Source organism: Ceratotherium simum, chromosome X (assembly GCF_057802395.1).
Source record: "Ceratotherium simum simum isolate JZ-2026a chromosome X, ASM5780239v1, whole genome shotgun sequence".
In the NCBI taxonomy this organism is placed as follows: Eukaryota; Metazoa; Chordata; class Mammalia; order Perissodactyla; family Rhinocerotidae; genus Ceratotherium; species Ceratotherium simum.
The window spans coordinates 59,514,572-59,529,181 of record NC_141940.1 but is presented as its reverse complement, the minus strand read 5'-3'; the positions used below and the strand labels follow the sequence as shown (position 1 = coordinate 59,529,181).

At 34.5% G+C, this 14,610-nt stretch overlaps 1 protein-coding gene across 9 annotated transcripts in view; it reads left to right on the top strand.

Annotated features, from left to right (window-relative positions):
• Positions 1-14,610, top strand: part of DACH2 (dachshund family transcription factor 2) — a 505,289-nt gene that overhangs the window by 396,999 nt on the left and 93,680 nt on the right. For all 9 annotated transcript variants that reach the window (XM_087427018.1, XM_087427014.1, XM_087427013.1 and 6 more), the window contains 2 exons: positions 2,785-2,943; positions 14,285-14,457. In XM_087427018.1, coding sequence (XP_087283144.1) covers positions 2,785-2,943; positions 14,285-14,457 — 332 coding nt within the window. The remainder of the gene's footprint in view (positions 1-2,784; positions 2,944-14,284; positions 14,458-14,610) is intronic.

The following is a 14,610-nucleotide window of genomic DNA, read 5'->3' as shown; positions in this document are numbered from 1 at the left end:
CAAAGTGCAGGATAATTTCTTATATCCATACTTCGTGAAGATGGGAACAGTTGGTAACCACCCTCCTTCTCTCATTTTTAACACAGTAGTTAAAAAGATGAGAGTTGTTGGAAAAAGTACATCTAAAGCTCTCATCAAAGCCTACACAAAATGCCTTAAAATCCTTAATGAGGTTTAAAAAAATATTTCTATTAAAGTTTATTTGGAATATGTGACGTATAAAACATTAGACTAATACCTAATGTACCATTTAATATTGAATGTGGATTATAAAATTTTCAATTTATAAAATAAATATTGACATAGTCTCAGCTCTAGTATTGCTTTATGCTATTGCTGTTGTGATAGTGCAATGCCATATTAATATGAGTGGTATAATTCAATGTCTTCTAAATGTATCTTTCTTTGTCAATGTTTTGCTCATCATTTTACGAATTACAGTTCTGTAATGGTGAGGTAATTCATATCTTAGAGATAGTCCTAAAATGATGGAGTGGTTTTGTTTTTGCTCAGCAATTGATCTTTCAAATTTTTGCATTTTCTAGTATTAATCATGTTTATCGGCCCAATGTTACTATAAAGAACTTTCAGTGTTGCAGTGTGGTTACTTTGATCATTTATTAAGATACCCCCCAACCCCATGCCGTTCCTGATCATTACAGCATAACGACCTTATTGATTTTAATTGGAATTTCAAATGTATGAATGCTAAATTATATCAATGCACCAGCCATAAATTACCTCCCTGCTCTTAGGCAGTGACTATACAACAACAAACATCTGGATGAAAAGAGAGAACAATTGGTGTAATCATAGGAATGTTGCATGTTTTCAATGAACACACCAAACCTCAACATGATCAAGAGAATGATTTCTGGTCCATTAAGCCAGTCTATCAAATACAACCAAATTTCCTACCTTCTAAGCTTCTGTGTGTTAACCTAATGGCTTATAACAGGAACTGAACAATTAGCTACTTATTTCTTCCCCATTTGATTGGAAAAGCTTTGTCTGCATAGGCAGGGCCAGGTACCCCTCAGCCTTTACATATGTTGCTAAAGAATCTGGTGTTTCCTTGCCTGGAACTCATCTAGTTGGAGACTGGCCAAGACTCCCACTTTTGGATTAGAGATTGACTTGGGCCACAAGGGGGCTTGAAAGACTCCTGAGGAGGTGGTAGATTTCCAGAGCTGGGGTAAGAGTAGATGAATGGGTAGAAAGATTAAACAAAAAAAAAAAAACAAAACCTCTCAGAGATTCTAGCAGACAATTTTCTTAAATACATTTTAAATATTCAGGGAGAATATCAATTGGCCCTGAAAAAATTTTCCCTAAAAAGTCTGCTACTCTAAAAACTGCTTTTGCAAATGTGGCTCTTGAAAGCGAAAGTATAAAAACATTCAACCCCTTTGACTCAGAAATCCCATTCCAGGGAATTAATTGATTCTAAGGATATAATTCAAATGAATGTTGTTGTGGTGGTGTAATTTATAATAGTGACAAATTTGAAACAAACTCAAAGTCCAGTGTTTAATAAATTATAGTAACATTAACTCAGTAGACTACTACGTAGCCATTACATTTTGTAAATATGATACCTGAAGCAACATGGCAGAGTGTTTACAATGTAAAAATGAGTATCCATATGAACAAAGCCTGGGAGGGAACTCAAAGAAATGAAAATAATTACAATGTTGAATGTTAGGAATATGAACGAGTTGATTTCTTTCTACCTTATTTTTTAGACCAGTAAATGCACATATTTTACAGAGTGCCCAAGATTCCCAGGCCTAAACCCCTCCACAAAACAGGGTCAGTGTTTCAGGCAGCAGATAGGATAGAGTCAGCCAGGTGGAGATGCTAATATCACAATCCCAGCCTGGGAATGGGAGCAGAACCACTGACCCCTGAATGAAGGAAGCACATTAAGCTAATAGGTGGGGCTGCCCACATAACCATTTTGTTTTCTAAAGGCAGACTATCTGCTACTGCAGTGATTGGAATTCAACCCCTTACCTCTCTGTTTAACGTATTCTCCTTAAAAGGATGCCCTGGAAATAATTCTGTGGTTGTTTCCTACATGGTTTCAAGCAATGGTTCTGTCCTCACAGTATACTAAGTGCCAGATGAAGTAGCTATGCCAGTGTAGATCATCGTGATAGTATAGTAGTCTGCACTTATGCACACTTTACTCTCTAGCGTAGATGATCAAAGTAAAGTGCAATTTCAAATTGGTGGCCATGATTTTATGTTTTATCCAGATTATTCTGTACAAAAGCCTGCTATGTATGAAGAGATTAGCTTTTTGAAGGCTGGATCTGAGAACAAAATAACTGATCATTTTGTTTCTTACCACATATTTTTGTATGCTATCATGCTCTTATAAATGAGTATGTTCTTTTTGTGTGAACAGCAACTGCTCATCATTAAAATATTGCACAAGTATGCTATAGGGTTGGAATGGGAGGTAGTAGTGATCAGTTAATGGCCTTCAACATATAAGTGCTTTCAAAAGCTATTCATTATGATTCCAGATTTGTTTAGACTACCTATAAGGCAAGTGGGCCTATATTATTAGTGAGAGTTGTTTAGTCTTCCCAGAGGCAGCTTAAATCCAAGGCTGTTGAAAGTTTTGAAACCATCATAAAAATGAGTTACCTATGTTTAATAATGGTTTTCTCAAAAGTAATATTAATAATTACAACCCTAGAAAGGGAATTAAATGAAAAAGTCTTCTCATGGAAAGTTGTCAAATTACAATCTGTTCATATGAATGTTTTTCAGGTGGAAGTGAATCCTCATGGGATAAAGATAAGATGCAGTCTCCTCTTGCTGCTCCGGGACCCCAACATGGAATTGCTCATGCAGCCCTGGCTGGCCAACCAGGCCTTGGGGGTGCTCCTACCCTCAATCCACTGCAGCAGAATCACCTGCTGACCAATAGTATGTATACTGTCCTCCCAAAACTTGGTGTGTTAAGAAAAATGTCATGCAAGACCTACTGGACATCTTGGACTAGCAGGGCTAGTCTATTTCTCTTCAATAAGGTTTAATAATTTGAAGTCAGAAGGGTAGATAAAGAGATATTCATTTGAAAAAGTGGGGTTTATAGAGTAGAGATAGATTGAGAGGCCATGCAGCAAAGTAGAGGTACCTGGGAGGCCATGTAGCAAAGTAGTTAAGAATGTTGGCTGTAATCACATAAACTTGGGTTTGAATTCCACATCTTTTGAATTCCATATCACTGTTTGACTTTGGAGAAGTCACCTAACTTTTCCAAGTCTTAGTTTCTACAACTACAAAGTAGGAATAAAAATATACCCACTCATTAAGGTCATTGTGAGGCTAAAAATAGTAAAGGAAAAACTGTTAGCAGTGACTTTCATATAGTAAGTACTGTATAAATTATAAGTATTATTATTACTCAATAATCAAACTGCAGCTAATGTATACAAACTCAGGGTTAAATGATGTTTTTAGGAACTTCAGTGACTCAGAAGTCATTCTGCAGGAAAGCAGGTCTTATATACATTACTTGGCTAAAATTCTAATTTTCTTACAAACAGAAAATCTGGGAAAAGAGTTCTATTATTCCTTTCCCTGAGACTTTCATTCTCCCACTAAACCTTAGGATTAAGACAACAGAGGAATTCTGAGATATTTTAATATGATTTCCCAAATCTTAATGAAATTCATCAGTTATTAAGCATACAAAATAAGTTATGATGTCTTACTTTAAAGAGGTATTATAACCTCAAGAGTGAACTGTCCCATAAAAAATGAAATGTTAAGCAAAGGCAAATAAGATGAATGCCAGAAAACTTATAAATATTATGTTATGAGAAGTCAGAAAAGGACTGATTAAGGTAGACTTATGTCATAATGGAGGAGAACATAAAGGACTTCTTATTTCTGGTCTGACATTTAAACAGCTGAGAAGTTGTCACTCCTGTTCTCACATCAAGAAAAAAGTGAAACAATCTGAAAATCAACAGCTGTTTTAAATCCATCAGAGATTGAGTTCACAGGGTACAGCTATCCCCTAAACTGGAGAGATAGGCAGATACAGAGAATCACAGCTTATAGGAAGGAGAAGCCACAGCTGAAGCCTGGTAGAAACATTTAAAGGGTGATTGTTGAGGACTCAGTATGGACCTAGCTTGAGAGATAAAAACTCCTGGGGGACCATCCTTAGGGGGTCCTTATGCTTTTATGAGTTTTACCTCCAGGAGCCCCATCAGGTTCTTAAGGTGAAAACCTGAGCAAATTCCCCTCATGCTCTGGCAGGGGGAGTTTCAAAATATGCTGAGTGTTCTGTTTTTCTTAACAAAGGCCTGCCCTCAAAGGATACTGTTTTATCAGAGCTTAAACTACGTGGTTTTACCAGAACCTAACTGACCTGAGGCAACAGTATACTAAACTCCGACACCCTGTGGCCATTGATGTAAGGGAAGGGAGATATACAACTCCAACCCCCTTAGCCTTCCATGTGGGGAAAGAGAAATACTCAACTCTAGCCCAACCCTAGCCTTCCTGTTTCACCTAAGAGGGAAAAAAGCTGAAAAGCACTTGTGAAAGTCACAGCCCAAGGACAGAGGCTCACTAGGAGACTGAGACCTAATTGTAGGACTATAGAATGCTTCTCCTCCCTACACATTTTACCACCACCACAACAGAGCTCTATATAATAACAGGGGATTACAACTGAAAGAACTGAAGGCCTCAGACCCTATTTAACATAGATTCTCTAGGGAAAACCAAAGATAACAAGGGGGACAGGAAATTACAGCTACTCATGTGACAGCTACAGCAAACAGTAAACACAGCCCAACTCCTAGCCAGGTAAACATAAAACTTCCCACTAGAGGCCTGTTTACCTCTGTTCACTTTACCCAATACACCATTTCTGACTTAAAAAAAATACAAGGCATGAAAAAGGCAAAAAACATTATGAAGAGATAAAACAAGCATCAGAACCAGATTAGATATAGCAGATATTTTAGCATTATTGGACCAGGAATTTAAAATAACTATGATTAAAATAACTACTAAGAGAAAGGAAAAGATACAAGAATACATGGGAGATTTAAGCAGAGGGATGGAAACTCTAGGAATCAAAAGGAAATGCTGGAAATCAAAAACACTCCAATAAAATGAAGAATGCCTTTGATGAGTTCATCAGTAGACTGGATAGGGTTGAGGGAAGAATTAGTAAGCTTGAAGATATGTCAATAGAAACTTCCCAATCTAAAAAGCAAAGCGAGAAAGGAATGGAAAAAAAACAGAACAGAATATCCAAGAGCTGTGTGGCAATTACAGAAAGTGTAGCATACATGTAATGGGGATACCAGAAGGACAAAATGAGGGAAAGGAACAAAAGAAATATTTGAAGTGACGGTGACTGAAAATTTTCCAAAATAATGGGAGACACCAAACTACAAGTCCAGGAATCTCAGAGAACACTAAGAAGGATAAATGTCAAAGAATCCACACCTATGCATATTATAGTCAGACTGGAAAATCAAAAACAAAAAGAAAATCTTGAAGACACAGGGGAAAAAAAAAACGCCTTACTCATACAGGAACAAAGATAAAAATTACATTGGACTTATCTTCAGAAATCAGGCAAGCAAGAATAGAGTGGTGTGAAATATTTAGAGTGTTGAAAGAAAAAAACCCCACCCACCTAGAATTCTGTATCCAGTGGAATTTCCTTTTAAAAGTGTAGAAGAAATAAAGACTTTCTCAGACAAACAAAAGTTGAGGGAATTTGTTACTATACCAGCAGATCTGCCCTGTAAGAAATGTTAAAAGAAGGTCTTCAGACAGAAGGAAAATGATAAAGGGCAAAAACTTGGATCTACCAAAAAAAAAAGAAGAGTGTTAGAGAAAGAATAAATTAATGTAAATAATATATGGTTTTTCTTATTCTTAATTAATCTAAAAACTGACACTCTATCCAAAATAATAATAACAGCAGCAACATATTGGGTGATTATACTTTATGGATAAGTGATATAAGTGACAGCATGTTATAAGGGAAGGAGGGAGGAATTAGAAATACTCTGCTATAAGGTACTTGCACTACCCATGAAGTGGTGTAGTGTTATTTGAAAGTGGACTTAGATAAGTTGTAAATGTATATTGCAAACTCCAGGGCAACCACTTAAAAATTTTTTAAAAAGCATAATTAATGTACTAAGAGAGGAAAGAAAAAGGAATCATATAAAATGCTCAGTCAACATCAGAGAAGGCAACAAAAGAGTGGAAGATAATATTAAAAAGAAGAAAAATATAAGGACAACAAATAGAAAATAATAACAAATATGATAGCTACTTATCCGACTATCAGTAATCACTTTAAATATGATTGGTCTAAATACACCAATTAAAGACATACGCTGCTCCATGTGCTCTCCATGGCAAAGGATGTCAACGCCTTTGCCATTACTTAAATGCAAGATACTTCTTATATAATCATATATCAAACAAAACAAAACAAAGCAAAACAACAACAATAAAAAAATGGAGACTGTCAGAGTAGATTACAAAACAAGAGCAAATGTATGTTGTCTATAAGAAACTCACTTTAAATATAAAGACACATATTGATTAAAAGTAAAAGATTGGAGACATGTATACTATGCTAACGCTAGTCAAAAGAAAGCAGGAGTAGCTATAGTAATTCAGACGAAGGAGATTTCAGAGAAAGAAAATTCTCAGGGATAAGAGGGACATTACATAATGATAAGGAGGTCAATTCTCCAAGAAGATGTTAACAAGCCTTAACGTGTTTGCTCCTATTAACAGAGTGTCAAACTATGTGAGGCAAAAACTGATAGAACTGCCAGGAGAAGTAAATGAATGTACTATTATAGTTGGAAACTTGATTACTGCTCTATTGGAAATGAACATATCCAGTAGGAAGAAAGTCAGCAAGGGTATAGTTGAACTGAATAACACCATCAGTCAACTGGATCTAAGGGACTTATATAGAATATTTTATTTAACAACAGAAGAATACACATTTTTCTTAAACTCACATGGAGCATTCACCAAGACAGACCACATTCTGGGCTATAAAACACACCTTAACAAATTTAAAAGAATAGAAATCATACAGTGTCTGCTCTCAGTCATAATGGAATTAAACTAAAAATTAATAACAGAAAGACAGCTGGAATATCCAAAAATATTTGGAGATTAAACAGCACACTTCTAAGTACCACATGTGTCAAAGAAGAAGTCTCAAGAGAATATTTTAAAGTAAGTGAAAATAAAAATTTATCTTGTCAAAATTTGTGGGATGCAGCAAAAGTAGTACTTAGATAGAAATTTATAATATTGAATAAATATGCTAAAAAGAAGAGAGAGATAAAATCAGCAATCTAAGATTTCATTTTAGGAAACTAGAAAAGGACAAGCAAATTAAATCCAAAGCAGAAGAAAAGAAGTAATAAAAATTAGTACAGAAATCAATGAAGTTGAAAATAGGAAATCAATAGAGAAAATCAGTGAAACCAAAAGCTGATTCTTTGAATTGATCAATAAAATTGATAAAGCTCTCTCCAGGCTAACTAAGAAAAAGAGAGAAGATACAAATTACTAATATTATAAATGAAAGAGGGGCCATCACTCCTGATAACATGGACATTAAAAGGATAATAAAGGAATATTATAAACAACTCTGTGCCCACAAATTTGATAACCTGGATGAAATGGACCAATTCCTTGAAAGATATAATCTATCAATACTCATATAATAAGAAATTGATAATCTGAATAGGACTATATCTATTAAAGAAATTGAATCAATACAATAGGAAGCACCAGATCCAAATGTCTTCACTGGTAAATTCTACCAAACATTTAAGGAAGAAAATATACCAATTTTCTACAGTCTTTTCCAGAAAATAAAAGCAGTGGGAATATTTCCTAACTCATTCTATGATGCCAGCATTGCTCAATTTCCAAAACCAGGCAAAGATATTACAAGTAAGTGAAACTATAGACCAATATCTCTCATGAGATGCATGCAAAAATCCTCAACAAAATATTAACAAATCAAATCCAACAATGTATAAAAAGAATTATACACTGTGACAATGTGGGATTTATTACAGGGATGCAAGGCTGGTTCAACATTTAAAAGTCAATTAATATAATCTGTCACATCAGCAGGCTGAAGAAGAAAAATCATATGATTCTAACAGTAGATACAGGAAAAGGATGTAACAAAATACAATAACCACTCATAATAAAAACTTTCAGAAAAATAGGAATAGAGGGGAACTTCCTCAACTTGATAAAGAACATCTACCAAAAAACCTACTGCTAACATCATACTTAATGGTGAGAAACTGTGTGCTATTCCCCTAAGATCAAAAACAACAAGGATCTCTCCTCTCACCACTCCTGTAAGTCCTAACTAATACAGTATGACAAGAAAAAGACATTAACAGGTTGGGAGAGAAGAAGTTGTCTTGTTCAAAGATGACATGATTGTCTATATAAAAAAATCCAAAAGATTTGACAAAAAAATCTCCTGGAACTAATAAAGGATTATAGCATGGTTGTGTGGTGATGGATTGTAATTAGTATTTTGGTGGTGAACATGATGTAATCTATGCAGAAATAGAAGTACAATGATGTACACCTGAAATTTTTACAATGTTATAAACCAATGTTACTGCAATAAACAAAAAATTAAAAAATATTCTATTGGGAAAAAAAAAAGTTGATTGCTTTCCTATATACCAGCAGTGAACAATTGCAATTTGAGATTAAAAACACAATGCCATTTAGATTAGCAACAACAAAAAATGAAATACTTAGGTATACACCTGGCATATATATAAGCTCTTTAGAAGGAATACTACAAAATTCTGAGGAAAGAAATCGAAGAATATCTAGATAAATGGAGAAATACTCTATGTTTATGTACAAGAAAACTCAATATCATTAAGATGCCAGTTCCTCTTAACTTGACCTATGCATTCAACGCAATCCCAAACAAAATCCAAGGAAGTTATTTTGTGGATATCAACAAACTGATTCTAAAGTTTATAGGGAAAGGAAAAGACCCAGAATTGCCAACACGATATTGAAGAAAAAAAAAGTCAGTGGACTGATCCTACCCTACTTCAACATTTACTGTAAAGCTACAAGAGTCAAGACAGTGTGATATCGGCAAAAGAATAGACAGATCATTATAACAGAATAGAAAGCCCAGAAATATACCCATACAAATGTAGTCAACTAATATTTGATGAAAGAGCAAAGACAATTAAATGGAGAAATCATAATCTTTTCAACAGATCATGCTGGAAATAATAGGCATCCACATTGCAAAAAAATGAATCTGGACGTAGACTTTCCAATCTTCACAGAAATTAGCTCAATCTGGATCATGGACCTAAATGTAAATTTCAAAATTCTAAAACTATTAGAGGATAACATCAGAGAAAATCTAGGTGATCTTGGGTTTGGCAATGAGTTTTTAGATATAGTACCAAATCCATGAACCTTAAAAGAAAAAAAATTGATAAATTGGATTTAAACATTAAAAATTAAAAATTTAAACTGTTCTGTGAAACACATTGTTAAGAAAATGAAAAGACAAGCTACAGAATGGGAGAAAATCTTTGCAAAACACATACCTGATAAAGGACTGCTAGAAAATTTACAAAGAACTCTTAAAAGTCAACAATAAGAAATAACCCAATTGAAAAATAGGCAAAAGACCTGGACACCTCATCAAATAAGATATACAGATAGCAAATAAGCATATGAAAACATGCTCAACCTCATATGTCATTAGGGAATTTCAAATTAAAACAGCAATGAGATACCCCTACACACCTATTGGAATGGCTAAAATCCAAAACTCCGTCAACATGAATTGCTGGTAAGGATGTGGAACAATAGAAACTCTCATTCACTGATGGAAATGCAAAATGGTTCAGCCACATTGGGAAACATTTTGGCAGTTTTTCACAAAGCTAAACATAATTACCCTTATTTATCCAAATGAGTTAAAAACTTATGTCCACACAAAAATCTACATACCAATGTTTATAGCCACTTTATTCATAATTACTAAAGGTTGGAACCAACCAAGATATCCTTCAGTAGGTTAATGAGTAAACAAACTGTGGTACATCCATAGCATGGAACAGTAGTTAGCAATAGAAACAAATGAGCTATGAAGCCTTGAAAAGACTTGGATGAACCTTAAGTGCATATTGCTCAGTGAAACAAATCAGTCTGAAAAGACTAAATAGTGTATGTTTCCACCTATATGGCATTCAGGAAAAGGCAAATCTATGGAGTCAGTAAAATCCAAGGGTAAGCGAGGAGGGATGAATAGGTGGAGCACGGGATTTTTAGGGCAGTGCAACTATTCTGTATGATGCTGTAATGGTAGATACGTTATATTATGCATTTGTGAAAAACCATAGAATGTACAACACAAAGAATAAACCCTAATGCAAACTATGGACTGTAGTTAATAATAATATATCAATATTGATTCCTTAGTTGTAGTAAATGTACCACACTAATACAAGATGTGAATATGAGGGGAAACTGCTGGTGGAGAGAAAGTATATGGAAATTCTCTGTAATTTCTGCTCATTTTTTCTGTAAACCTAAAACTTCTCTAAAAATAAAGTCTATTGTTTTAAAAAAAGGAGGAGAACTTTTACCATACCCAGATAAAGAGGATTAGAGAGGTAGATTCTAGAGGCATGAACAAGAATGAAGGCTAAGGCGAATTAAAATAGTAGACAGCTGCAAATAGTCCAGTGGGGCTAGAGTAGAGCATACTTAGAGACATATAATGAGATATTAAAGCTAGAAAAGTAATTTAACATGAAACGAAAGAGCTTATATTTTATTCTGGAGATAGTAAGTGGCCAGTGAAAGTCTTAAAATTAGAGTGGAAAGGCAAATGAAATGACGTGGGAATACCAACCAGGAAGATAGGATACCAACCAGGTACGATGAGATTGGTGCCTGACCATAGAAATGGCAAGATATTACAGAGGTCAACATGACTTGGAAATAGAATGAATGTGGGATTTTAGAGGAAGGATTAGAGTTTGAAGTTTGTAGCCTTAATGGCTAGGAGAGGGTGGTACCATGCACTTATGTAAAAGTTATAGGAGTTGCCAGAATACCAAGATGCGTTAGAAATAATGCTTATAATAGCTTGCATGATGTCCTTGAGGTTGACAGGAAAGAGATGACCCATTGTGGTGATTTTTAAAAAGAATTTGTCTTTATTACCATACTATTAAAAGTCTCTGTACATTTTTAGCATGTGAGACTAAATGAGCCAGATTGCTGGAGTGTTGTGTACTACTGATGGCTCTTAATTTAATGTTTTCTGCTTTGGGAAAAGGCTGACTTACATAATTCAGTATTTGCACATGCTTTGCATGTGCAAACTCACGTGGGGTCACTGTTAAACTGGCCTGTAATATAAATATTAGCTTAGAGTCTAGGGTATTATAGTCAATTGACAGTTAGTTATTGCAGGTCATGACCTGAAAGTGTGACTTTTAAGTCCTTCATGGTCATTTGAAATGTTTGATGAATTATATCTTAAAACTGTCAATGGGCTATTAAATTCTGTTTGTAGTTTGCATTTCGTTTGCATGTCAATTGGACTTTAAGTAGGCATATGACTTAATATGGCCAGATGGTGTCTGGATGATGCTGAAAATCTTTGGAGAATGAGCAAAAGATTATTACACTGTTAAGGGAAGTGTAAATTGAACAAAGGCTTATTTAAGAATTTTAGTGGTAAAGGGAGGCACTGATGGCTACTTTTCATCTTCAGTTTGATCAATTTGCTACTAAAACACTGAGTACACAAGGCAGAATTGAAGTCTATAATTATCTTGGGTTTGTGGTAAATGAGAGCCTTATATAGAAACTTTTTTAGGTCATTGATGGTTACTATTATGTTGAGCATAAAGTGAAGGTTTTAGGGGAAAGGTAAACAGTGATTAATTTAATATGTTATGGAATATTCCATCATTATAGCAAAGCTGTATGACGAGTAAAGTATAAAAACGCATATGCATCTAAGTAATTTTGGAAGGCTAACTGAAAATAAACTTCTAGTTTAAAAGGGGGTGCAGAAGACCATTTTAAATTCGGTGTTTATACCATGTTTAGGCTTCTCTAATAAATGAATAATCACACGAAAAATATCTTAAAACTGAAAAATTTGGTTTGGTAGATTGCTCCTAGAAAGGATTTAGAGATAGCAAGCCATAAGTGAAGTGATAGGGGAAAAGTTTAAAATACTTTGTTAGTATTCTCTGAGGATCTGGAGTCATAGGGAGTACAGTCCCCTTCTTGGGTTCCATATAGAATTTAAGTTTCTAGCTTTTCTTTTTATCTTTGTGTAATTCTGATAACAGTGCATTTTGTGGCTGTCTTTATCAGAAATATTGGTGACTGTTGTGTTCTTTATTTAGGAATATCTTTCATTGAGATGATCACTTTAGTGTTGTATGAGACCTGTCATATCTGAAAGTGTGTATTATTGCATTGTGCTGCCTTTGAATATTTTTTGTTCATGGCTTTAAGTCATCCATCATTGTTGAATCCAGAAGGTGGACCTCTAATCAAGTAACAGCATTTCTACCTTCTAGCCTCCTTTTTGTCCTAAAAATGTTTTGAATATTTGTATTACTGTTACTGTTGTTTTGAGGAATGAGATCTAGGGGCCTCTGAACATACTCCCTACAGATTCATTGTTCTTCACTTACTATTGTGATATGGGAAGCAAGAAAAAATGAGGGGACAGCGAAGAGGAAAAGGGATGTTATTAATAGTTCATAATTGTGTGTAGGACCAATAGAAACATTGCCCATCATAGAATTTCTATAATCTGTAATAATTTAGGAAAATTATAGGCAAGGATATTTTAGAACATCTGTTAAAGATTACTGGTTTCTGGGCTTCTGTCCAAAAGAAGGCAGATTACTGTTGAGGCAATAGTTTAAAATACATTGTGACAACATGGATGGACATTGAGGATATTATGCAAAGTGAAATAAGTCAGAGGGAGAAGGTCAAATACCGTATAATTTCCTTCATTAAGTAGTAGATAATAACAACAATAAACAAACACATAGAGACAGAGATTGGATTGGTGGTTACCAGAGGGGAAGGGGAGAGGGAGGAGGGCGAAAGGGATAATTCGGCACATGTGTGTGGTGATGGGTTGTAATTAGTATTTGGGTGGTGAACATGATGTAATCTATGCAGAAATAGAAGTATAATGATGTACACCTGGAATTTATACACTGTTATAAACCAATGTTACTGCAATAAACAAAAAATTTTTAAAAATAAAATAAAATACATTGTAAAGTGCTATGGTTTACTTACTGTAGTCATGTTAACATCTGTAATGTCAGGCTAACTTTCCCTAGCCTCTGCTTAGAGATGTTTCCTCACAAATCCCAACCTTATAAGGGGTAAGTACACAACTGTTTTAATTTGTTACCTTTCTTGTGATGGCATATCTGTGGCTACTACAAGTGTAATGTGGCTAATACTTGAGGGATATTCTTTAAGAAATTTCAAATGTGTGAAAATTATTTCACCTTGCATAAGAAAACAGACAGAATTCTAGACACTACTCAACAATGTTGGTATTTGTCATTAAACTGGAAAACAGGTTGATATTTTGATAGGGGAGTTATTCCTTATTGACAAAGGCTTCAAATTAGAGCTATAAGCATTCGTTTTAGAAATTTATAACTAAAAGGCTAGAATATGTTCCAAGTTTTGTTTTCCTCAATAATTCTGAAGCCTAGAGAATCTATATCCTGTCTTACCAGCACCACTATTATGTCTCCTAAAGAAAGTCTTAAGCTAGAAAGTATCAACACAGATTAAAAAGAAAGTTAAACAAAATCATGTTTGGTTTAAAGATTTTTGTTTGTTTTCATGGGTAAAAATGATTGCATCTTATAAATATTTTGGGAGTGAGAGGAAGAACAAGGAATATTGATAAATAAAAGTCTGTGGATATAAGAACATATTTAAAATTATAAAACAATATTAAATCCAATAGGTACTAGTGATTGCCCAAAGAGATACTAAGATATAATAACACTTGATTAAAAAAAAAAAAAATACAGTACGAATGAGTTTTAGATTTTTTTTTTACTATTTCATGGCATCAATTTTGATGTGATTTCCCTTTGTCCAAATAATGTAACAACTGTAATAATTTAACATGCACTGTCTCTTTTAGGACTGGATCTGCCATTTATGATGATGCCTCATCCCCTACTTCCAGTCAGCTTACCTCCTGCATCAGTTGCCATGGCAATGAATCAGATGAACCATCTCAATACTATTGCCAACATGGCTGCTGCAGCCCAGATTCACAGTCCACTCTCCAGAGCTGGGGCCTCTGTTATAAAGGTAAGAATAATGATTTAGAAGAGGACAAAGGTGTTAATTACATTTAAATTTTGATAAAATATCACCAATATCACTGGATCTTCAGTATAAATACACAGCTCATTGACTCAGTTGCTTAGCATACAGTATTGATGAGTTTGATTTCTGACTAGG